This window comes from Pipistrellus hanaki (assembly GCF_964339955.1).
Source record: "Pipistrellus hanaki genome assembly, chromosome: 5".
Classification (NCBI taxonomy): domain Eukaryota; kingdom Metazoa; phylum Chordata; class Mammalia; order Chiroptera; family Vespertilionidae; genus Pipistrellus; species Pipistrellus hanaki.
Window position 1 is genome coordinate 100,220,004 of NC_140507.1, and position 25,569 is coordinate 100,245,572.

Here is a 25,569-nt window from a genome sequence, read left to right on the forward strand (position 1 = left end):
AGTCAGGGCACAGGCCCGGGATGTGGGCTGGATCCCCAGGGTGGGGTGTGCAGGAGGCAGCCGATCAATGATTCTGTCTCATCATGGATGTTTCCATCCCACCCTCTCCTTTCCTCTCTGAAGTCAATAAAAACATTAAAAAAAGAAAGGAAAACAGATGTGGCTTACGCGTCCGATTCGGAGCTAACCACGGGTGCGGGGGCCATACAAACTTCTCATCCTCAACAGCCTCTCCAGTGCTTTGGCAGCCGCCCAGCCCAGGAGGCGCGGGGAAGGGAGGAGGGGCCGCTGCCACGGTGGGAGGTGACGGCAGGCTGGGGGATGGTATTAAAACCCACAGGTGGGAATCCTTTCAAAAGCAACGTTTCCACCTTCAGCTGTTAAAATGCACCGAGAGCAAACATCCTGACCAGACGTCCTGCCTCAGAGACTTGGAGCTCCTTTCCTCTCGCTCTTAGCAGATGTGGGCTGAGGACACGTGCTTCCCTGTGAGGACGACCACGGAGCCTGTGGGTGACCTGCATGAGGTGGAGGAGGCGGGCGCTGCCCTCTGAGAGCGCCCCATGCAGCCCCAGCCCCCACGTACGTCGTAAGCTCCGGCCTTGATCTGCTGGTAGAGTCTGTGCTGGTCCTCGTCCCAGAACGGGGGGTACCCCACCAGCAGGATGTAGAGGATGACGCCTGCAGGGACGAGCGGGAACAGCATTAGGTGGCAGCCCGGGGAGCTCCCGTGGCCGGCCCAGGATCCCGCGGGCGGAGGGAATGGGTTGCTGAGCCCTCGCAGGCCGAGGGTGTGCTCGGAGGCGCTGGGGGAGGGGATCTCACGAGCACGGTCCCGGCGTCAGCACCAGGACTGCGGCCATGGCAGAGCCGGCCGGCCCCTGAGCTGAGGCCTCCGAGCTCCCGCACTCGCCGCTGCTCGCTCTTGTGCAGTGTCCGTGTTTGTGTGACTGTCTCTCTGGTCACTCTGCCCTCGTGAGGCTGCGTGTTGAGCGATGGGGCGGGGATAACCTTACGCTGACAGCAGGGCTGGGAGTGTGGCCAGCCTGCGAGGACAGGAAGCCTGGCTCCTGCGGTCTAGGTCTCACTACAGAGTGCAGGTGGCCCACGGAGGCCCAGGTCCCACCGAGCACGCGCCACAGGAGGGACATGAGGGAGAGGAGCCCAGTCTGCACCACCGGCCCTCCCTCCAGTGTTGAGGGTTCGAGGGCAGCCACACACCCGCTCCCGCCACAACACCCCTCAGTGCCCGCCTGTTAAGCTCAGTAGCAGAAGCAGAGCTGGGGGGGCTGACTTACTGCAAAGCCAAGATTGCCATTAACACGTAGAAGGGAGTGAGGGTGTCGGACATGCCCACCCCAGGGCCCTGGGCCAGGCTGAGGAGCCGCTCAGTGAGGGGCAGGCAGGCCGGGAGCACACCTAGGCTCTCACCACGCCAGCGGACACCCCAGCCTTTCGGAGTATCCGCTATTTGCATGTCAGTCGCTTTGCAGACTATAAATTACCTGGATGTAAAGTGCGCCCTATGTCTGCACATAATTCCATGGGGCACCACCCTCCCGTTCGCAGCAGGGCAGCCACTGAGGCAGGATGGGCGGGGTGGCAGGTGCCCAGCAAAGACTGACCGACGTGGGACCTCCCGGTTAAATGACAGGCACATGGTGCTGCCGCTGACGAGGCCATAGGAAGTGAGCGTGGGACAGCCCACCTTACAGCGCCTTAGGGAAGGGCTTTAAGAATCGAAGCTGTGCCAGCCCATCCAGGCAGCGGGACCCGTGCGCACCCCAGAGGGGACTGTGTCCATGGCCCCACAGGACCGGACTCAGAGCGCCTGTCCCGCCTCCTGCCAGCCTCTCCCAGGGCAGTGAGCTCCTGGGGAGACTGCTGCACACGCGCCCGGACCCACGGGACCGCCAGCTCCTTCTCCAAGCGGCACCCGCCCCTTCCCAAACAGGAGCACTCTGCAAACCCAGGCTCCGCGAGCTGCTGAGGGGACAGAGGCCCAGCAGGCTCCCCGGGGCCGCCACACCCCTCACCTCAGTGCCACTCAGACCAGCACCCCAGGCCTCTCCTGGGAACGGGGAACAGGCTCCTGCGTCAGACACAGCAAGCAGGGCCTGCCCGCCCTCCCGGGTCCCTCGGTGCAGATGGAGAAGGTCCGATCTAAGCCTATCAGCTCTGCTGCACCAGACTGCGGGGAGAGTCTTACCGCAGGCCCACATGTCCACCGGCTTCCCGTAGGGGTCCTTCCGCAGCACTTCTGGAGACAGGTACCCGGGCGTGCCAGCGAAACCTGCGGGCAGAGCCAGGGAGTGGGCAGGCGGACGAGGCAATGGGAGGTGGAGGCGGCGAGGGAACTTTCTGCTGTCAGCGGTGTGTCCGGTGGGCTGGCCTCAGGCAGGAAGACAGCATCTCTCCCAGGCTGTGCACGCTGATCTGCCGCCCGGGGGCTTGGGACCAGCCAGCTGGTCCTGACATGAGCCCCTGCGGCCCCCGAGCAGCCCCCCGTGTGTGGGGCTGATGCTCCCTGTGAGGGCGAGGACGCACCACGCACACGGTGAGGGCCCCTGCCTCCCCTGGCACCACCAGCAGGCCCCATTTCCTTGCAGAGGGTCCCCTGCGCCAGGAGGAGGGGACCCCACGGCACCAGGAATGCGGAGCGACGCTGAGGAGTCTGTGGAACGAACCCACTAACCTCGCCTGCGTTCCGCATCTTCCGCACCTGCCACTTCCCCCGGCTTCCCCCAGCCCAGACCCTTTCTCTTCTCAAGTAAAATTATGTAAAAGCCGAAGCCCTGGCATTACACACGACAAAGCAAGCTCTGTTCTCCTCTCACGAAGGTGAAAAGCCCACCCCACCGACACCACCTTTTACCAGGTGACACGGGTCAGACACGTGGGCGCTGAAGGCAGACGCTGAGCAGACACAGAGGAGCAGTGGGCGCTAGCCAGGCCCTGCCTCCCGGGCCCAGGACCCGGGGCCCCACGCGCCCAGCCACCCATGCCTCCCCTTGGCTGCACGAGAACTCACATGTGCCTCAAGCTTAGCAACGAGTGTCCACACGTTAGAAATGTGCACTTTTATGAAAAAGCGCTTCTCTAATGGGCACCCAGCTGCCGGGGACCAGCTGCTGCCAGTGAGTGACTGCAGCTCACACTGGGGCTCACCGGCCTGCCTGCCGACTTGCCTTCTGTGCACCCAAGAGAGCGAGTGAGGGTGTCCACCCTAGAGTGCTCCCAGCTCCCAGCTCCCGGCTCAGCACACCCCCTCTGCACGCAGACACTGCCCGGGAGCTGGGAGCTGCCCAGGACGTGGCTCCAGGAGCAGCGGGGGAGGCAGGAGGAGCTGTCCTGCTGCAGGGGCCACTGTTGGCCTGGCCTCGGGCAGTGTGAGCAGCTGCGGGTGGAGCGGGGTGAAAGGCTCGGGTCCTGACTCAGAAGAGCCAGCCCGCCCACACAGCCCGCCTGCCTCCTGGGCCACGGAGCTGAACGGAGGGTCAGGAGCACAGACGGCCCCGGCACTCAGGCCAGACGCTGGTGCCAACGCCGCCATGGCTCTGGCCACAAGGCCCCATCTATCCTCCTGCTCCCGGTCCTCCTCCTCTAATACTGCTCTCCCCCTGCCCCCCCCCCCCCCCTCCGGCCTCTGGAGGGTCCCGCTCTGTTCTCGACAGAACCCGCCAGGCCCCGGCAAGATCCCTGGAGCTCAGAGCCGTGTGCTCCCGAGGAAGGGAACTTGCTTGCGCCCCTCCCACCCCATTCACGCCGTCCTCACACCGGCACGCCTGCACGCCATGTTCCCCCTGGCAGGAGGCAGGAGGCACCCCCACCCACTGCCACCGGCCTGCCGCACAGCCCCGCACGCCCCGCTCCGCCTGCAGCTTCTCACACATCCCGAAGCCAGGGCAAGCGGCCCCTGCACTGGGACAGGCTCCCTCCTGCCTCCACGGACCCCGGGCGCTGCACTTCAGGCCCCCCCTCCCCCCTGCCCCGGCCAAGCCCGTGCCCAGACACCCTTAGCGCCTTGCCACGGAACAAAGCCCCCTCCTTCAGGACGGCTGAGTGTGCCCAGAGCTGAGGCCGCCCCGTCAGCTCCTCACCCAGCTCCTCTGGCACAGGCCCTGCTGTGTGTGCCCAGCCTGCTGCCAGACCCGCCAGGCTGTGTTCTCCGTCCCTGTCAGCCAGCTCTCACCCAACACCAGGCGTCTGAGTCTCACGCTTACAGAACGAGTCCCAGGCTCCGCCTCCATCTGTCCTACAGGGACACGCAGGCAGGCGGGAGGACTGCGTGGGGAGGCATCGGCATGGGAGAGGCCGCAGACCAGAGCCGGTCTGGCCCACGGACACAGGACCAGGACCAGGACCAGGACAAGGACAAGGACCAGGACCAGGACAAGGATAAGGACAAGGACAAGGACAAGGACAAGGACAAGGGCAGCAGTAGGAAGTGAGGACCCCAGTCGCCGGGAGCCGCCATGCCGTCCCCCATCACCCGCAGGCAGGCGAGGAGCGAGCAGCAGGCTCTGGGCACAGGCCCGTCTGTGTGGACGGGGGAGACTGCAGGGTGTGCCCGGTGACAGCTGTTCCCAGGAGAAGGACTAGAAGCAAAAGGCATCTGAAATGCTCTCTCATCGCCGCCGCTGAGCGTCAGGAAGGGAAGGAGACCGAGGCGCCGTAGGTGCCAGCAGGCGCGGACGTCAGTGCAAAGGAGCTGTGCAGGCGGCCGCCGAGGTGGTCCCGGCTGGCAGAAACGCTGCCATCTACGCTGGTTTAGCACCACCTCCTCCTTCATTGGAGGTAAACAGGACTTCATCGTATAGAAAGGTCACAATTATCACAATTTTAAAGAGGAAACTGGCCTTCTAGAGAAAGGATGCTTAAGATGGAACTCTGTATCTATGTACGTGTTCTCGTAACTATTTTTTAAAATTTCCACTTACTAAAAAAAAAAGTTAAAAAAAAATAAAAAATTTCCACTTACTGATCACAGACCTGGGAGCGCTCTGCAAGACCCCCTGAACTAGCATCGTCTCAGCCTCAAGTGAGGCTGGCGTGGCACCCCTTCCCTCACAAGGGAAGCTCGGGGGCTCCGAGTGGCGTCTGTCACACTCTGGGCGCCTCCTCGCTCAGCAGAGTCCCTGACTGACGCCCTGCAGTGCCAGGAAGGCTCAGTCTGGCAGCCCATGTTTCCAGCTGGAGCCGGGAACCCGCCCCACAGTCCTCGTCAGGAGTGGGTGGTGACGGGGGGGACTACTCACCGAACCACGCCTGCTGGTCCCCTTGAACCTCGATGGCGAGGCCGAAGTCCGCCAGCTTCACGGCCGCCCCCTTGGATTTGCTGGCCAACAGCAAATTCTCCGGCTTGGGTAGGAAGGAGGAGAAAGTGAGTGACTGGACTAACGTGTTCTGTGATCAGGGAGCAGCCAGCACGCACCGTCCTCTCAGGCGGCTGTGCCTGACCCAGGTGGGCTGCTGGAAAGGATGACCTGCGATGGTGCGGGTCAGACGGACGCGCTGGACAGACCCTGGGCAGGAGGGCGAGTGCTGCCCGCTCCCAGGGCATGCGTGGTCCGGCCGGGCCACAGGCAGTGGCTCCGAGCCTGCAGAGCAGACACTCAGCAGAAGAGAATGTGGCAAAATGATACCAAGAGTTGGACCAGTTTACACAGGGTATTTTTGGGGTCTCCCATGTACGTAGCACACGAGCTGTTTTCATTTTCCAGGGGATGGGTTTGTGTGTTTGAGTACTCGGCGCAGGGCGCTCCCAGCAGCAGCACGTGATGACAGCGTGCAGTTAGACGTCTGCTCCCAGCAGCACATGCGGGTGAGGCCGGCACTGCTGCTCCCTGACTGCCTGGCCCAGTGCTGCCTTGGCCTGGCTCATAGATACTTAATGGCAAAAAGCAGAGTGACTAAATGGATTATGGGATTTATCACACACACAGCTTGTTCCTAAAATACCTAGACCAGTGGTCAGCAAACTGCAGCTTGAGAGCCACAGGTGGCTCGTTGGCCCTTTGAGTGCGGCTCTTCCACAAAATACCATGTGCGGGTAGGCACATACAGAGCGATTGAAACTTCGTGGCCCATGCGCAGAAGGCGGTTTTCGGCTCTCAAAAGAAATTTCAAACATCGTATGTTGATATTTGGCTCTTTTGACTAATGAATTTGCCGACCACTGACCTGGACAAACATAATGCACAAATACATTCTTTAAAGTTTTATCTACATGTGGTTCTCAGAAAAGTGGAATTGTGATTTTAGATTTGTTCACAGTGTAGAATTCATAACTTGATATATGTACTACCATGTAAACAAGAATTCACTGACTATGTCTCATGTTCACTCCAAAGGATGAATTTCTCTCTTTTCGGCTCATAACTTTTCCCCCCACCCCCATGAAATAGTATTTAAAATCCTCCTAAATCCAGAATTACTACCTTCATTAACATCTCTTTGTCTCTCTATATCATCTATCAATCCATCCATCCCACATCCACCAACCATCCACCCACCATCCATCCATCCTTCTACCCATCCATCCCACACCTACCACCCACCACTACCCACCATCCGTCCACCCACCATCCGTCCAACCACCCATCACCCATCCACCCACCATCCAACTACCCATCGCACACCCACCACCCACTACCCACCATCCACCCTGCCCTAATTCCCACCCCCACTTGCCCCTCCTGCTCACTGCTGGATGCCTCTGCATTGTCTGCAGTCCTGGGGCTCTACACCAGGTGCCCATCGCCTAGCAGCCCCCGTGAGTGTCCTGCAGGTGTGACTGTATCAGAGACACTCATCTTCTCTATTCAGTACTCAGTGACGTGCGAACAACCGCCTTCCCCTAGCGCTGCTTTTGCTAGGCACCTGCAGCACCTTCTCGAGGTGCACTCAGCTCTGCTCCAGGCCCTGCGGCCCCCCAGGCCCTGAGCGCTCAGCTCTGCTCCAGGCCCTGCGGCCCCCGAGCCGCAGCAGTGCCCCCCGAGGGCTGAGATAGCACCCCACACACCCAGCTGGGCCTTTGATGATGAACGGCAACACTCGGCTTCTCTCTGACGGAGGTGGATGGCTGAGCTGTGCTCACACGTCTGCGTGGTCCCTGAACCAGCCCAGGCGCCGGGCCTGAGAACAGTCAGGGCAGCACTCAGTGTGGAGCCAGGCAGAGGAGTCCAGCTGTCCACGCTCCCATTCTCAGGGGCGGCACATGGACGCCGCCCAGGGCGATGGCGAGCCCAGGAACACGCAGGGGCCGGGGCTGAGCGGCCTCCAGGGGAGCAGCCTGGCAGAGACAGGAGGGAGCTCCCTGAAGCTCACCTGTCGCCTTCCTCAGAGGAGAATGGAGCAGAAACTTGTCCCCACAAGAGCCACGTGGGGCGATGCTGCATCTCCCGGCTTGGCGGGAAGCAGTACTGCTGGGCAGCGAGCCGTCCCGAAGGCCCTGCCTGAGCCTCTAACTCTGACTTCAGCTCGCAGGTCAGAGAGCAGCAATGCGCACAGCTCACTTGCCGCCAGCGCTGATGCATGCTCCCGTCTGCAAAGGGCTCAGCTGAGCTTGGACACCGACAGACATCCACATCACCATCCCAGAAAACGCACGACCAAGGTCCTGGGAGAGAAGTCACACTTTCCATCCTTGGCTCTCAGGCCGTGGCTTTCCACACAGAGTAAGATTCCAAATGACCGGTTATTACACCGAGCACCGACGCATCACATGAAACGTGCACGTCCTGGATGTTCGCTGGAAAAGAGGAGTTCTGGGTTCTGACGAGGAACAAAAAGGGCTGTCTGTGTGTGCTATGGAAGGAACAGGTCACCAGAAAAAAAGAATTTTCAAAGGAATGTGCTGTTCCCCTTATTCCGATGCTCAGGGCTAGTGGACGTGCAGTCCAAGCGCGCAGTCCGAAGGAAACACCACTGACCACGCCTTTCAACACTGAATGCTCTCAGATGCAAACAGGTCAAGGAAGGCTCTGGAAATGAAAGCAATGTTTTGCTTACAAATCTCATCTTCAAGTAACGCGCTGTGGATCTTTAAAGAATATTCTTCCAGGACATACGAGGAATTTATAGTCGATTCTAACTAGAGGTCTGCCCATGAGAAACCCCAGGGGCCACCAGACACACAGCCGCTCGAGCTGCTGCCCCAGGTCAGACGCCTGGCCAGCCGAGGTTTCCAGTGAAGACCCACACCGCACACCCGGCGCTCACACGCACAAAAGCTTCTGCCCACGTCTTCTTCATTTCCATTTCTCGCCGTCACGCCTCTGAACGGCACAGGCACAGCCGGGGTGCTGAGAACTCTCCTCCCGTCGCTTTCCAGGAGGAAAGCTTACGAGGAGCTGAGTGACATTCCGCACGTCAGCATGTGCGCATGCTCCATAAGCCCTATTGGGCCAGAACACGTGCCCACTGTCTTCGCCTCCCAGGCGCTGGCTGTCCTGGGGAAACGCGGCGCCCTCAGCCTTCCTGGGCTGGTCCAGGGAAGGAGACTCCATGTCCCTCGCGTGGGCTACTTGTGACTGCCTCCAGCTCTGTCACCCAGGAACGTCTCCTCACTATTGGGCCCCGGCCTGGCCTGTGTCTGTCCGTGTCTGCAGATGAGTCCAGGCTGAGGGAGTGCATCGCGCTGCTCGCCGGCCCGCCGGAGGCTCTCCTGCTCAGGTTCAGGAAGTCGTTTCTCTGAGACACGGGGCCGAAGTCTCAGCCGGCGAGGAACTCGTTTCGTCCCAACGGGAACGAGCCCACATTCTCCAGTGGATCTGCCGCAGACAGGACTGCGGTCCACAGTCTGGGCACCACTCACCTCATGCCCCGGGCCACGCCCACCGGAGGCAGGGGGCGGCCGGGCAGCGAGTGCAGTGACTGTGCCGACACCAGGGCCAGCGTCGGCCCCTGGCACACTCAGGAGCCGCCCTGCCTGGCAGACAGCCGGCGGAGTCACACCTTCCCGGAAGCAGACATTGCTCCCGCACAGTGACCACTGCTTCGGGACAAGCAGGATCCTGCCAGACGTGTGCCTGCGTGTTCTAGAAAAATCCACCTCAAAGACGCTTCATTTAGTCCAGGAAATAGATTAGGACACAAAATCTTACAGCTGTTGTGCTCCCTCAAGTGGTTCCCCATTCTTTCCATTTCCTGGTCCCGCTTGGAGGCTGTCAGAGCACAGGGCACCTGGAGTGAAACTCGAACACCAATGCATTCTGAAAAAGCCTGGCTCTGCCTGCCCATGGGAGCACTTCCTGTCCAGGCTGAGGGCCTGGGGGAGCCACCTGCCGGGTCCCCCCACGGCCCACGGGTCTCAGGACAGAGGTGATGTTCAGTCTGAGGATGGCACACATCATAGGCCCAGGCCTCCAGGCAAGCACTGGGTTAGGGGAAGGCATACCCCCCCATCTGCCCCGCCCCCTGGTGCAGCCCCGCCCCTGGTGCAGCCCCGCCCCTGGTGCAGCCCCGCCCCCTGGTGCAGCCCCGCCCCCTGGTGTACCGCTTGGATAGGAGCAGGCATGTCCTGCACCATCCTGCCCTTAGGGAGCATCATTTCACAGCAGTCAGTTGGGCAGAAAGCTGGGAGCAAGAGGGAACCATGTGAAGTGCCTGCCCTGGGCTTTCCCGGAAACCACACACTCCTCCAACCAGAGGCAGGGTCGCAGCGCACTGACCTTCAGGTCCCTGTGCACGATGCCGTTGAGGTGGCAGTGGCTCACACTCTCCAGGATCTGCTGGATGCAGTGGCTGTGGAGACACAGGCAGAGGGGTGCTGGAGGACCGAGTGCCGACGGCAGGACAGTTCCACACACACAAAATCACACTCTTCCCAATTCCCAGTTGGACACTGGGGTTGAACGATGCTGGACAGAGGCGATTCTGGTCCCAGCACGGGCTCTGTGGCACGTTGGGCTGTGTTCCGTGGACCCCGCCTGCGAGCGAGCGAGGCCACTGCTGCCGGGAGGCAGGTTCCTGGAGAAGACTGTGTCCCGCTTCCCATATGACGGGGAGCCTCCTCGGGGACACGGCTGGTGTCTCTCACACCTGGTCCCAGGAGGCCCGGGGAGCAGGAAGGAGCGCAGGTTAGAGGGTCGGACCTGGGGCACAACTACCGTCTGACAAGGCAGCGCTGCTTCGGCTCTGACGTGCCGGAGGAAAACTGATGGGTCCCCAGAAAAGGAGAACCCCTCGGCAGCCGGGTGGCTTCTGGGGAAGGGCTACGAGCTGAGGGGTAAACTACAGCGGAAGCCCTGGAGCAGGCTAAGTGTGTCTCCGTGCCAGTCTGCTGTCACCTGTGGAGACGCACAGGGCGTGCCCTCTCCCAGGCCCTGCTCCCCGCTGGCAGACGCTCTTCAGTTAGGAGGACCCCCCACTGCGGCTCTTCATCCCTGTCACCCAACCGTCCAACGTGACGTGGGCCCCGCCCACAGTGTCCGAGCTCAGGCACACACCACGGGCAGAGGACCGAGCTCAGGGAGGACCCGCGCCACCACCAGGCTCCGAGCGGCGCTGCAGGGTGAGCCTGGTGGACAGCGGCCACCTGGTGTATCCCAGGGCAGTGCCCACGCCCGCAGGGCTGGCACCTGCAGTGACCCTCAGGCCGGCTACCTATACCAAGGCTCGTTTGAGTTCTGACAACTTTTCCTAAATCCTGGGGCTTGTTTTCCTTCTAAAATAACGCTCACTTTATGCTACTTTTTGGGAAACTCACTTTCTCTCCTCAAACTACGGTACCGGTTCCGGGGCCTGGTGAGCCACAGAAAAGAAGCCAACAGGAACCCACACTGAACAGCCTCCCCGTGCTTCCTGCTGAGCACGGCGGGGCCTGAGCTCCCTGAGGACCAAACACGCCGCCAGGGAGCTGAACAAGCTCTGAGGCTTGTGGCTGGGGAGAGTGCCTTCCCTCGACTTCGTGTGGACCCCCCTAAAAATGCCCCTGGGAGCGCCAATGCCAGGGGAGCATGCGCACGGTGACCCATTACCCTGGGGCCCTGTGATGGTGACAAAGCCTTTATTTAACTTGGCCGGCATTTTCCGATCGCACATCGGCTGCTCCCATAGCATACGAGCACTCACGTAAGCCCCAGAAGCAGAGCCGCCGTGCCGGGTGGACACAGCCAGCCGTGGCATCCGCACGGCCTGGGGAGTGCGCAGCCGCTTCTGGGGAGCCAGCCACCGCGCCGGGCAGCGGGGGTGTCGCGGTGTCGTTCCCGTGCTCACAGGGAGCCGCGCTCCGGCTCCGCCGGGCTGCTCCCGGGAAGTGCCAGCGGCTGCTGCTCACTGCTCACCTCCGTGCGGCTGGCACTTTCCAGTGAGACAAAGTGGTCAGTGACAAAATGGGAAAGTCCTCTTGAACACTCTGACATACCCGACGAGTATTTTCCAAATGAGGGGTCCCCAGGGCGTGAGGACACGCCCAGCTGACCGTGACCTTGCCTCTGGGTGACTCTGTGGGCCGCTCCGAGGCCGGTGCTCGGACCTGCTGCCAATCGTAACCCCTGGCCTGAGATGTGTTTGGTGCGACCCAGGCACTGAGCTTTTAATTTTACCCAATTTTAATGAACTGTGACTAGGCACACTGGGCATCTGGGACCTGGAGAGCGGAGGGTGTCAATCTTCCATCTCTCACATCTGCTAAAAAGGTATATTTCTTCAGCAGAAGCCATTCTAGTGAGGCTTTATTTTTAAAAAAATACATTTTATTGATTTTTCACAGAGAGGAAGAGAGAGGGATAGAGAGTTAGAAACATCGATGAGAGAGAATCATCGATCAGCTGCCTCTTGCACACCCCCTACTGGGGATGTGCCTGCAACCAAGGTACATGCCCTTGACCGGAATCGAACCCGGGACCTTTCAGTCTGCAGGCCGACGCTCTATCCACTGAGCCAAACCGGTCCCTGCTAGTGAGGCTTTAAAAAATAAAATGCCTTAATCAATAAAGAAGATAAAAAAATAGAATGCACACTCTAACTACAGACACTAGATAGAATAAAGTTTAGACCAGATTCATAGATTTTCCCCAGGGAATCATGCTGGAAACCACGCAGAGAAAAGCCACCGCCGAGGAGAGCGTCGTCCCAGGAGCCCTGGCGCTGCGGAGCGGGCGGCGCAGTGGGCCACTCACCTGGCGTCGGCCTCGCTGTAGTACTCTCTGGCCACGATGTCTTCGAACAGCTCACCGCCAGTCACTCTGTGAGAGGAAACGAGGTGGCTATGGGTGTGCACCACACTCATGTAGGCTTTTATTTAAACATTATAATAATAAAGTGTTTAAAGCTGTCAGAACCGCCCCTTCCTGGCGGTCAGTCTCTACAATCTAAATGTTCCTCTCTTGCCTGCACACCTCTGCCACCAGACCCGAGGACACCGCGTCTTCACCCTATCGCTCACTCCGGACGCATCTCAGCGGCTGCTGGGACCCCTCCCGTCAGCTCCTCGGAGTGAGGGCGGAGAGGGGGAGGAGGGTGCAGGGACGGCCTGTGGAGGCCGCGAGGGACGCGCACCCGCCTGCCCGAGGCTCCTCGCACTCCAGACGGACGTGCCCGTGGCCAGAGGCGGCCTTGCAAGCCCAGGCCGGCGGGGAGCTGGGCTGTGCAGACAGCGGTTCCTCAGGCCCCGGTTCACCAGGGACTGGAGACGGCTCTGAGCCACATCCCGGGAGGCGTGGTGACCAGCGGGGGTGTGCCCGGCACGGACCCACCCCTCCCAGCTGGACTCAGCTCCTCAAGGAGCTCACTCACTCACGTTCCGGGCCTCCCAGGACGGGGTGCCCTGGAGGTGCTGCTGCTCCAGGGCCTACAGGCCCCTGGTTTGGGGTAGAACCCTCCAAATTCTCTGGCTTAGGTTCCTTTTGTTCTCCTAAAATAGCATGCTTTTAAATTTCAAAGTTATAGTGTTGTAGGAAAATTTTAAAACTATGGAAGTGCACCAAATACTCCCCTCTCTACACCAATGCCACCCTCTGGAATAAATGTACTTTATGCGCATCCCTTCAACTTGGTAATCTTTAAACATATATCCTTTCCTCCTTGCAAAGACACAAAGAAAACACTTTCCCACCAGAGGGGGGGGGGGGGGGTGCAATAGGTAAGGCCTTAGGCCACTGTGGCTTGTTCAGTCCGCAGGAGTCATTTTCTGCCAGAAGTAGTTTTCTATTTATAATAAGTAACGGAAGTCACATGTGTGCATACTTCAGAGCATTTGCAGAATATTCCTTCTTATAACTAAAACTGCTGGGTCAAGAGCACCCATTTAAAATTTGGGGGCGAACAAACCTCCTACATTGCCAAGGGGCCACACCACCATAAAAGTGGTTAAGGCCCCAATCCAACACGGTCCCCCAGGGAAGAAGCCCCACCCCTCCGGGTGAATTCCTGCTGCTGTCACCAAGCGGCCTCTGACAGAGACCTGGAGCCAGCTCAGCGCCACCACTGCTGTCCCAGGGCGGCCCCCCGGCCGCCCTCCCAGGTGAGGAGGCGGAGCTGTGCCGAGCTGTGGTGCCAGTGCTGTCAGCTGGCTCACATCCAGAATGCCACTGTGCCTGCTCCCGGCAGGACTGTTCCAGCGGGAGCAGAGGTTGGCAAGAGTCCAGGTGTGACTGAAGGGAATTCATTTGCTTTAAGGAAAGATTTCAAATCAAATCATGCCTTGTTCTAAATAAAAATACAGAGAACCATACATTTTTAGAGTTTTCATCTGAAATGTATTTATTCCAATGGCCTGATTTAGCCGGAGACACCACGGAGGGAAGCGGGGTCACAACCACACGGCTAAACCCCACCCACAGACCCCGCGCCAGAGCCCGCGGCCCGCTTCCTCACCACCACAGGCGTGTGGGTTGACTTCCCCAGCCTCACGGAGCAGTCACTGGGTGCCCCCACCTCACCACCCCACCCGCCCACGTTCTGTGGCTGGGGGGGCAGACTCCCGGAGGAAAACCGCAGGACTATAGCCCGCCCTCTGACCTGATGTCCACATGCACTCACAAATGCAGAGCGCTGTGAGTGAGAACACGAACCCAGCCGTCCACTCTCCATGATGGATGTGAGAATGCCAGAAGGTTCTTAGCCCCTCCCGCCAGGAAATCCTCCACCAGCAGCACACGGCGTGATCCACAGGTGGGACACGCTGCCTTCAATCCTCTTAGACTCACTGCTCCAGGTTAGACCAACCAGGCTTCGTACAAGAGCACCGACAGCTCCATAAGCAGGGACGTCCCCTCTCCCTCCTGCAGGCGTCTCTCTGGGCTGTGTCAGCCCTTCTGGGCCGTCTGTCTGTCACAGCCCTCGCTGGGCCATCTGTCTGTGTCACAGTCCTCTCTGGGCCGTCTGTCTGTCACAGCCCTCACTGGGCCGTCTGTCTGTGTCACAGTCCTCTCTGGGCCGTCTGTCTGTCACAGCCCTCTCTGGGCCGTCTGTCTGTCACAGTCCTCGCTGGGCCGTCTGTCTGTGTCACAGCCCTCGCTGGGCAGTCTGTCTGTGTCTCAGTCCTCGCTGGGCCGTCTGTCTGTGTCACAGCCCTCCCTGGGCCGTCTGTCTGTGTCACAGCCCTCCCTGGGCCGTCTGTCTGTCACAGCCCTCGCTGGGCCGTCTGTCTGTGTCACAGCCCTCCCTGGGCCGTCTGTCTGTCACAGCCCTCTCTGGGCTGTCTGTCTGTGTCACAGCCCTCGCTGGGCCGTCTGTCTGTGTCACAGCCCTCCCTGGGCCGTCTGTCTGTGTCACAGCCCTCTCTGGGCCGTCTGTCTGTCACAGCCCTCTCTGGGCCATCTGTCTGTCACAGCCCTCGCTGGGCCGTCTGTCTGTCACAGCCCTCTCTGGGCCGTCTGTCTGTCACAGCCCTCGCTGGGCCGTCTGTCTGTCACAGCCCTCTCTGGGCCGTCTGTCTGTCACAGCCCTCGCTGGGCCGTCTGTCTGTCACAGCCCTCGCTGGGCCGTCTGTATGTCACAGCCATCGCTGGGCCGTCTGTCTGTGTCACAGCCCTCCCTGGGCTGTCTGTCTGTCACAGCCCTCTCTGGGCCGTCTCTCTGTCACAGCCCTCTCTGGGCCGTCTCTCTGTCACAGCCCTCTCTGGGCCGTCTGTCTGTGTCACAGCCCTCGCTGGGCCGCCTGTCTGTGTCAGTCCTCTATGGGTCGTCTGTGTCAGCTCTCGCTGGACCGTCTGTCTGTCACAGCCCTCGCTGGGCCGTTTGTCTGTGTCAGTCCTCGCTGGGCCGTCTGTGTAAGCGGTACACTCTGCCCAGGCCTTACTTAGTTCATGCTAATTTAACAAAATTAAAACCTGGGCTGGCCTTGCCTGTTTCGCAGATCCTAAAGAGTAAGGGACAGTTGGACTCTATGGTGCAATTTCTTTTTTCTTTTTTTTTTTTTTTTTAAATAAATCTTTATTGTTCATATTATTACAAAAGTTCCTCATTTTTTCCCCTCCACCAGGTTCTCACCCCACCTTCTGCCCTTTCCCCACCCCCAACTGTCCTCATCCATAGGTGCACAGTTTATGTTCAGTCTCTTCCAGAGCCCCCCTCTCCTCTTTTCCCCGAGAATTGTCAGTTCACTCCCCTTCCATACCTCTGATTCTATTATATTCACCAGTTAATATTGTTCATCAGGTTTTTTAATTCTCTTGGTTTTTAGATTCACTTGTTAATAGTTACGTATTTGTTGTTCATAATTTTTATCTTTATTTTCGTTCTCTTCCGAAAAAAACACCCTTTAGCAATTCATATAATTCTGGTTTGGCGGTGATGAACTCCTTTAGTTTTTTTTGTATTAGTGAAGCTCTTTATCTGGCCTTCGATTCTGAGTGATAGCTTTGCTGGGTAGATTATTTTTGGCTGTAGGTTCTTGCTATTCATTACCTTGACTATTTCTTGCCATTCCCGTCTGGCCTGCATGGTTTCTGTTGAGAAATCAGCTGACAATCGTATGGGTGCTCCTTTATAGGTAACTACCTACTTTTCTTTTGCTGCTTTTACTATTCTCTCTTTGTCTTTTGCTCTTGGAATTTTAATTATGATGTGTCTTGATGTGGTCCTCTTTGGATTCCTTTTGTTTGGGGTCCTGTGCGCTTCCTGGACTTGTAAGTCTATTTCTTTCACCAGGTGGGGAAAGTTTTCTGTCACTATTTCTTTCAATATGTTTTCAGTATATTGCTCTCTGTCATCTTCTGGGACGCCCATAATTCTGATGTTGGCTCGCTTGAGGTTTCTTACACTATCTTCAACTTTCTGGATTCTCTTGTCTTCTTGCTTCTGCGGAGGAGTGTCCTCTGGCTATTTGTGTTCCAAGTCTTTGACTTGATTCTTGCAATCTTCCATTCTGTTTTTAGGACTCTGTATAATATTTTTTATTTCAGAGAATGTATTCTTTATTTCTTGTTGATCCTTTATTATTTCTTGTTGATCCCTTATTATTTCTAGTTGATCCTTTATTATTTCTAGTTGATCCCTTTTCATATCTTCATAGGTCTTGTTTATTTTATCTGCCCTTTCTAGGAGATTCTTGAAAAACCTTATAAGCGTGGTTTTGAACTCTAAATCCAGTCGCTTTTTGTCCTTCATTTGTGATCTGTTTCCTTGTCTCAGCATTTTTGCTGCTTCCCTGTTGGTAAAGTGGGAGGATCAGCTGTATCTATGCCAGGAGACAGCCTTATTCGACTAGACTTGGAAAACTGCAAGAGCCTCTGTGCTCAGCTTGGATGGGGCGGAGTTTCAGGGTGGAGCTTACAGCCTTGGCTTCCAGTTAGCCCCGCCCGCCCTATGCGGCTCCTGAGTCTCAGTGTTCCTCAGTGTCCTTTGGTACTTGCTACAAGCACCTCTGAGAGAAAGGTGCCCTCGAGTTTCGCCCGCTACCAGACAGTCTAGTCTCTTCCCCAATGAGCCCACACCTGGGGTTCAGTGCAGTTGGAAGTGGAGTTTAGAGCAGTCCGGAGCTTATGTCTCCTTCTCTCTAGGGCAATCCAGTGGCTCAATCAACAGTCTGTCCTCTGCGCAAAACGTGCGTGACTCGGGGGCTCTGCCTTTCGCCACTCCCCTGAGCTTCTGCCTTACAGCCCAGATTCCCTCTGTATGAGCCTGGGTCCCCAGGGTCTCACTCAGAACTGGGGTTCAGTGCTGACGGAACTGGGGTTCAGCACAGTCCGGAGCTTTTATCTCCTTCCCGCTAAGGAACGCCAGCCAGGCACTCAGCCGCCCCTCCTCTCCGGCTCTGTCCTCTCAGTGCGCGCACCGTGTCTCCATACCTTAGGCTTTTACAGCTCCTCTGATTTTCCTTCTGGTTTTCTCTTTCCTTCTCATTGTAGAATTTCCAGTCAGTCAACTTTCCTGTAGTTCTAGATAATGTCCACTTTATATTTTAGTTGTATTTTTTGAAATTGTTGTGTGAGGCTGCAGTTAGGCGGTTACCTATGCCGCCATCTTGGTTTTTCTATGGTGCAATTTCCATGTGAAACATTACACGGAAATCCTGCCAGTTTTGAAGGAGTTTTTCATGGAGTGAAACGGAGCTGGCGCAGCTGCTTCAACCCCTGCAAGTCTCCTCCCTGTCCCGGACCCTGGTGAGAGATGCCGTCTTATTTTCCAAAACAAGGAGTGATGGCCTTTTCATTCATTCTATTTGAAGACCAGACACCACGACCGAGTCATTCAACAGGTTTTCACTCTGATTTCTTGGTCAGATTTCGCCAATTAAGCAGCAGCTGAGAATGGCGTGACCCCTGTGCCTGGGTTTGGTTCTTTAACGCTCAGGGGGGCCAGTCCGCCCAGCAGGGAGTCTGAACCGAAGTGGTCTTCACAGCGTGGCATCCCATCGCTAACACCGCCAACCTGTGCCCACACGTCAAGTCAGGCTGCCCCGAGACGGCACACATTTCCTGAACCTTGAGAGAACAGTTGGTCTCTCGTTAGACAAGAGGCAAATCCCAAGTCCACTGCAAAAATGGTGCTGGCGCCTTCCTCAGCCCTCCGGCTGACGCTGTGCAGCCTCGGAAGCAGGTCCATCTGGGCTCGTGCTTGGCACTGATGTGGCAGCTACGCGAGGCAAGCATCCGAAAGGTGATGCCAGCCCGTTCCTGCCGGGGTTGGGTGGATGGCCGCGGGCACACGCCACGCCCTCAGGTGGACGACAGCGGACTTTAGAGATGCCCGTTCTGCAGGAGGCTGCCTGCCGTCTTCCTCTGGGAAAAGGTCCGTCATCAGCTCAGAGCGCAAGGAGAGCAGCCTGCTTTCCTCCCGAGGAGGAGACTTTCTCACAGGCCCCGGAGCAGCAGCAGAAAGGCCTTCTCGCTGCCGCGAGCACATCCCGGGCCTGCGCTTCCGGAGGGCGCTGAAGCATGTGCATGTTCCAAACAGGAGGCTCAGCAGCACGGAGGCCTCCTTCCCGCCGCATCGCACCACGGGGCCAGCGCCGGGGTCTGAGACGGAGCCGTCCCAGCGCCTGGCTCCGGGGGCAGACCTGCTGGGCTCGCTGCCGGGACACAGGGACCCAGGTCCCGGGAGGAAGCCCAGGCGCGGTGCGTGGAGCGGGGAGGAGAGTCAGCTCCTCTGGCCCAGGGACCACACGCGCCTCCCGCTGCGAAAGGCGGCCTGGCCCCGCAGGGTGCTCGGCAGACCTCTGCTAAACCAACAAAGCCACGACGTGCCCTGGGAGCTCGCTAGCCTGCAGGCAGCCGGACCCTCGAAGAGCCGGCATCGTGGCAGCGCGGGGACCCAGAGGAGCAGACCAGAGGCCTAAAACGGTCACACCAGCCCCTGCACACCCCTCACAGAGAGGCGGCCGAGAGCCTGTAGGTGAGGCAGCTCCAGGCACCGCCTCCATCCTGGCACCTTGCCCGCTGCCCTCCCTGCCGCCGGGCTCACAGCCCCCTGGCACAGGGTGCCTGCTCTGGGTCTCACCTCCAGTATTCAGCGAAGGGCATGGCATATAGTTAGCCCCAGCCGTATGCTAGCCATCAGGTGAATGAATGTTCTAACAAGTCTATTAGCGGAGGGGGTCTGAGGCACAAAGCTCGGGGCACTGACGCGCAGGCGAAAGCCCGCCAGGCCCATCTCCCGCCAGAGGGGACGTCAGCGGGGCCTGGTCCAGGCAGAGATATGGCCGAGGCCCAGCGGGATGTCACCACCCGAAGAGCCGCTGCCAAACCTAGCCCCGCGTCCTCACACGGAGCCCGCAGCTGCCCTTCACAGTGTCCCCGAGGGAGCCCCGCCCCAGGGACAAGCGTCCGGACAGCATCCGCCTCTCTGGGGCCTGCCCACCGGGCTCAGGCATCACCGAGGAAGCAGCTTTCCGAACTTCACCGTTTCATAGGCAACTTTCTGAGAAAGCTGGCTTTCCAAGTCTCCTGGAGCAAAACAGGCGGGAGGCGCTCTATGATGCTGGACACCAGCGCCAGGGCAGCGGGCTCACCACGCCCAGCCGCTTTCTGAGCAGGCCACAGGGCCTCCCGGGCCCCGCCATGCTCCTCTGAAAACAGGCCTTAAAATGTACATGTCCAGCCTTGAGGCCTGGCCTTTGGCTAATAAATGATTATCACTCGTCTTTTTAATTCTAAACTAGTTAGAAGCTTTCAATTGAGTTTATAAAATTCAAGATTAGAACAAAGCCCCCATGGGACCTCTGGCTTCTGGCCTGCATGCGAGGAGGCAGACAGTGTCGCTGTCCTAAGAGGAGAAGCTGAATGAAAACCCACAGCTCTTCACAGAGCTGCCCAATCAGGTCCAAGCAGACCGTCCTCCTCCCCAGATCCGCAGAGGCCCATGCTGAGAATCCAGCGCCCCCTGCAGCCCAGAGGCCAGCAGGCAGGGACACCAGGCTGTGGCTGACCACCCACTGGAGGGTCAGCGAGGACAAGGCCTGAGACAGACCCAGGACCACAGCAGAGACCCAGGATGGTCACAGCTCATGGGCAAGGGCCACTGAAGCCTCAGGCCTGCTTACTCAGGACCACAGAGCTCTTGCCCAACTCTGTGCCCACGTGACTAACGACCTCTGACCACGTTCTACCCAGCACGTCATGTCCACGCTCAACAAAATTGCAAGACACACTGAGAGGCAAAAGCCCACTTTGAAGAAACTCAACAAGCATCAGAGCTAGAGTCAGATATGGCAGGAAAGTTGGAATTATCAGAACAAAATTTTTAAAAACTATGATTAATATGCGGAGGAAATTAACAGGAAGAATAGACAACGTGCAAGTAACACATGGGTAATGTCAGGGCAGAGACAGAAGTTCTAAGGAAGAATAAAGGGGAAACTCCAGAATAAAAAAGACGCACTGTGACAAACGCGCAAAGGGACGCCGGAGGGCTCGCCAGCAGACACCATCACACCATCACACCCTCCGGCAGAATGGACTGGTCCAGGAGGCAGGAAACCGTGAGGACACGGGGGCACGCGGGAACACAAGTAAGCAGTGAGACTGGCGCCTGGCGCCCAGGCTGCTGCACACGCAGGATGCACATCCCTCTCTAGCTCACCTGGACATGCGCCTGACAGAATGCATTCTGGGCCAGAAAACACACATTCCTTCACATGTTCAGAACAGAAACCACATGACGTCTGCTCTCAGACCACATGGAATTAAACTAGAAGTCAGTAACAAGACAGCAGCTGAAAAACCCAACATATGTGGAGATTAAACAACATGCTTCTACATCACACATGGGTCACAGATGAAATCGTAACGGAAGTCTAAAAATACTTTGAATTAATCATAAAAGATGGAAGACATAAAATGAGTAATCTAAGTTTCCATAAGGAAACAAAAAAGGGGGCAAATTCAACACAAAGCAAGAAGGAGAAATAAAAATTAAAACAGAAGTCAATAGGATTGAAAACAGAAAATCAATAAAGAAAATCAACAAAAGCAAAAAAAAAAAAAAAAAGCCAGTTTTTTTACTAGATCAATAAAATGGATATGTTTATAGACAGGCTAAAGAAAAATGAAGACACAACCTATGAACCAGGAGGTCCCAGCGCCATTCTTGGTCAGGGCACATGCCTGGGTTGTGGGCTCGATCCCCAGGCAGGAGCATACAGGAGGCAGCTGATTAATGACTCTCTCATCACTGATGTTCCTATTTCTTTGTCCCCCCTCCCTTCCTTTATAAAATCAATACAAAGTAATTTTTTTTTTTAAAAGAAGACACAAGTTACTAATATCAGAAATGGAAAAGGAGCTATCACTACAGATACCATGGGCATTAAAAGGATAAGAAAGAGATATTATGAATAATCAATGCTCACGTTTGATGACCTAAATGAAACCAATTCCTTGAAAGGCACTATCTGACAAAACTCACACAAGAGGGAATAGACAATAAGTAAGCCTACCTATTAAAGAACCTGAATCCATAACTAATAACCTTCCGATCAGAAACCACAACACCCGGATGAAATCAATGATGAGTTACACCAAACACTTGAGGAAAATTTTATACTAATTGTTCACAATTTCTTCCAGAAGTAGAAGCAGCATCACTCTAACACTAAAACCAGATAAAACACTACAAGAAAGGAAAATTACAGACCATCATCCTTCATGAGTATACACACAAAACTCCTCAATAAGGTACTAGCAAATCGAAGTAAGCAATGTACACAACCAATATGCACTACGAGCAGGAGGGGTTTACTGTAGGTGGGCAAGGCCGGTTCACCATTTGAGTACCAATAACTGTTACCCCTCATCACCAACAGACAGCAATAGGAAAACCACAGGTCATATAAATGGATGCAGAAAAAACATCTGACAAAATTCGATACACATTCATGGTAGTAATGCTCAGCAAATTAGGAAGAGGAATGACCCTCCTCGACTCGATTTTAAAAATCTATAAAATACGCTACTATTACACGTCCTAGTGATAAAGTGGATGCTGTCCCACCAAGATCAGAAAAGGCAAGGGGTGTCCTCTCGCACCCCTGGAGTCCTAGACGATGAAGGAAATAAAATATACACACTGGCAGGGAAGAATAAAGTGGTCTTTGCGCATAGGTGACGTGATTCTCTATGCAGAAAATCCCAAAAGATCGACAATAAAAGTTCTGGAGCTAAGCAATCACAAGTTACGAGATACCAGGTTAATATCTAAAAGTCTATCCATTTCTTATATACTACAAATAACCAAGTGAGATTAAAAACACTATGCCCGTTTATATCCCACTTCCCAGAAATGCGATACTTAGATATGTCTTTCATAGAAGGGCCACATGAAAAAAAACTACACAGCGCTGATGAAAGATCTAGAAGAAGAACTACATAAATGAAGAGATTTCCATGTCAATCATTAGGAAGGCTTGTTATTGTCCAGATGCCAGTTCTTAACAACTCAATCTATAAATTCAACGCAATTCCAATCAAGAACTCAGCAAGTCACTTGTGGAGACTGACAAACTGATCCTAAAGTTTAAATGTAAGGGGCAGAGACCCAGAAGAGCCAGCACAGACCAGAAGGAGAACAGAGTGGAGGACCGACTGCACTGCTAGGGACTGGAGTGTGGTGTTGGTGAGAGAACGGACACACAGACCGTGGGATGAACAGAGCCCAGGAACACAGCCAACCCACCTCTGACACAGAAGCGAAGACCGAGCGCTCAACCAACGGTGCTGGAGCCACTGGCCATCCACGTGCAAAACGTGAAGCTGGACAGACCTCACAGTTGTCACAACAATGAACTCAAGTGGATCAGAGCCCACAATGTGAAATGCAAAACCATAAAACTGCTAGAAGATAGCTAAGGCAATAGATAGATGACTCTGGGTTTGGCAATGACTTTTTAGATACAAAATCAAAGGCACAATCCATAAAAGAAATCACTGAAAAGCTGGCTGGACTTGGTTAAAAGTAAAAACTTTCACTCTACCAAAGACAATGTCAAGAGAACGAGAAGGTAAGTCATGGACTGGGAGAAAGGATTTGCAGAGATCTCATGAAGTGTGATTTAAAGAGTACAAAGAATGCTTAAAGCGCCACACAAAAAATAAACATTCTGATTAACAAATGGCTAACAGACCTGAAGAGATACCTCACCAAGGAGACACACCAATGGCCAGTGAGCTGCCCATGCTGGCACATGGAGGCAATGAGCAGCACCAGCCTGTCAGCGCACAGGCCGGAACCGCCCCCAGTGCTGGCGGGGGGGATGGGGGGGAGAGGGAACGGGGGGTGCAGAGCAGCAGGAAGCTTGCTGCTCGTGGGCATGCACAGGGCGCAGCCCCTGGGAAGGCGGCCTGGGAAGGCGGCACAGCACCTTCTTACAAAACTAAACATACTCCTCAGCTCCAGCAACCATGCTCCTTGGTATTGACCCAAAGGAGTTGAAAACTTATGTCGACACAAAAACCTACACACAGATATTTATACGCAGCTTTATTTATAAGTGCCAAATTTGAAGGCAACCAAGATTACGCTAGGCAGTTTTAAGAGGAATGGGATTTGCTATGAATAGTGGCAAGGGTCCTGAGAAGACCGCCTAGCCCTTGACGTGTTACAGGCGGGGAGTGTGGTGGGTGTGCACCATGAGGCCAGGAGGCATCGCCAGCACAGAGAAGAGCCGTACGAACCAGCATGGGTGCCCGCGGACGCGGGGGGCCTGTCCGCCGTGCCTGTGTGGTGAGCTTGCTGACCTGGCTGTGCACCTCCTGGCACAGGCGCTCGCTGCCGTCCAGGGAGCTCGCCTGCAGGCCGGACTCGGAGTGTGTGCTCTCAGGATGAAGGGACAGCCCCAAGACGCCACTCTGTCTGCCGCACCCTCGGGCCCCGACACCCGGTAACTGTGCTCAGCGCTCCGCGCATGTCTGCCCCTTGACGTTTTCCAAGCTGCCCGTACCTTTCTGAATGTGAGATCTTTGGAAAAGGAATGGTGTCTGACTTCCCTTCAGTCCCGACATCACCATGCAACAATCAGCTCCCGGCCAAGGGGTGTGGTTTGAAAAAGAGTTTTTAATATTGTGGAATAATTTCAAAATTTGTGGAAATGAAAAGTATACATGGTAAGTACAAAGCATGCCCAGCCTGCCAGCGGCTCAGCTGCGCTCAGAGGGGCGGGCAGCTCGCCGCGCTCTCCTGTGCCCGTGGCGCTGGGACACGTTCAGAGCCACCGTGTCCCGAGCGTCGCAGGTGTCCGCGTGTAGGCACCTCTGTGCAGCATGGATAGGATTTCTTACCTGGAAAACACGAACACTCAGAACAGAGGGAAAGAGAGAAAGAAACATCAATGATCAGAGAATCACTGAACACTAAACAGCTGCCTCTTGCATGCCCGCATCCTAGGCACGTGGCCTGACCAGGAATCGAACTGTGACCTCCTGGTTCATAGGTCGACGCTCAGCCACTGAGCCACGCCAGCCGGGCTGAAGCAAGTTCTTGAAGAAAAAGGACATCGCGAGAGAAGGGACCCTGGAGCAGCAGGGAGGGAGGACCTGCTCCTGTCACTTGACATCACAGTCCTGTCCTTGGAAAATATGTCCTAAGTTCAGACAAAGCTCCCGGCGGAGAGAGGCCCATGGCCGCCTCCTTTACAATGAGACCCGTGGAAAAGCACACAAACACCCCGAGAGCCCCATAGAGGAGCCGCTCAGAGCTTTTCTCAGAGCTCTGGTCTGGGAAAAGCAAACCAGAGCTCTGAGAAAGGACCGCGGGGTTGGTGCGATGGAGTGACAAGGCCTGCCACACCGGCTTTCGGCCTCTGTCTCCTGCACTCACGCGTCACCCACATGCTGGCCGCCCACCCAACAGGCAAGACTCCCCCTTCTTCCCAGTGACAGGCCATGCTGTCGCTCTGAACTGAGCATCGTGTGACGATCAGGGGCCAGCTCCCAGGCCTACAGACCAGCCTCACCCTCGGTCAGGGCCCTGGGGTACGTATCCCTTTGCCAGTCTCGGCTCAGACCTGGGCACGGCAAGCAGGCTAGCCAAGGACTAACACAGCTTCTCCGGCCTGGGAAGGAGGGTGGTCAACACATGCCATGAGCTAACGCTCCCATTTCTCCATAAGGGGCGCCTGAGCCAGAGGACACACCCATCTGCGAGAGAGGACAGACAGACAGACAGACAGAGCCGCCTTCCCCAGTGCCGGCACTGAAGGGCTGCGTGAACCAGATCTACACCAACTGACCTTTAGACTCAATATTCAAAAGTTTTTTCTTTTCTGTTCCCCGAGCGCCACGTTAACAGGCTGGAGCCTGCCCACGCGGTGCGGTCCCCGCAGCCGCGCAGCGGCTCCTCTATGGGGCTCTCGGGGTGTTTGCGTGCGTTTCCGCGGGTCTCATTGTAAAGGAGGCGGCCATGGGCCTCTCTCCGCCGGGAGCTTTGTCTGAACTTAGGACATACTTTCCAAGGACAGGACTGTGATGTCAATGGCAGGAGCAGGTCTGATGGGAAGTGTCAAACTGACTTCTGTTCTTGGGAGCCTCCCCGCCACGTGACTGTCTCACACGTCCCACCCGCCAGAGCGCACAGCTCCCCGGCCACACGGCCCTCAGTCACCGCCACCGGGCCTCGGCCTACGAACCCTGGTCGTCTGTCAACCTTGGCAATCCCCTTCCTCTTGCAGTGACCAATCCTGGCAGGCCC

General features: G+C 56.5%; 1 protein-coding gene and 1 long non-coding RNA gene across 25 annotated transcripts in view; one reads left to right on the plus strand and one right to left on the minus strand.

Moving 5' to 3' along the window:
* Positions 1-25,569, minus strand: part of CAMK2D (calcium/calmodulin dependent protein kinase II delta) — a 144,637-nt gene that overhangs the window by 35,276 nt on the left and 83,792 nt on the right. For all 24 annotated transcript variants that reach the window (XM_084883412.1, XM_084883410.1, XM_084883411.1 and 21 more), the window contains 5 exons: positions 12,126-12,191; positions 9,675-9,747; positions 5,259-5,361; positions 2,210-2,293; positions 587-681 (listed from right to left, as the gene is read on the minus strand). In XM_084883412.1, the coding sequence (XP_084739538.1) occupies positions 587-681; positions 2,210-2,293; positions 5,259-5,361; positions 9,675-9,747; positions 12,126-12,191 (421 nt within the window). The remainder of the gene's footprint in view (positions 1-586; positions 682-2,209; positions 2,294-5,258; positions 5,362-9,674; positions 9,748-12,125; positions 12,192-25,569) is intronic.
* LOC311622356 overlaps positions 1-25,569 on the plus strand; it is a 385,135-nt gene that overhangs the window by 26 nt on the left and 359,540 nt on the right. The gene's annotated exons all lie outside the window — the stretch shown is intronic.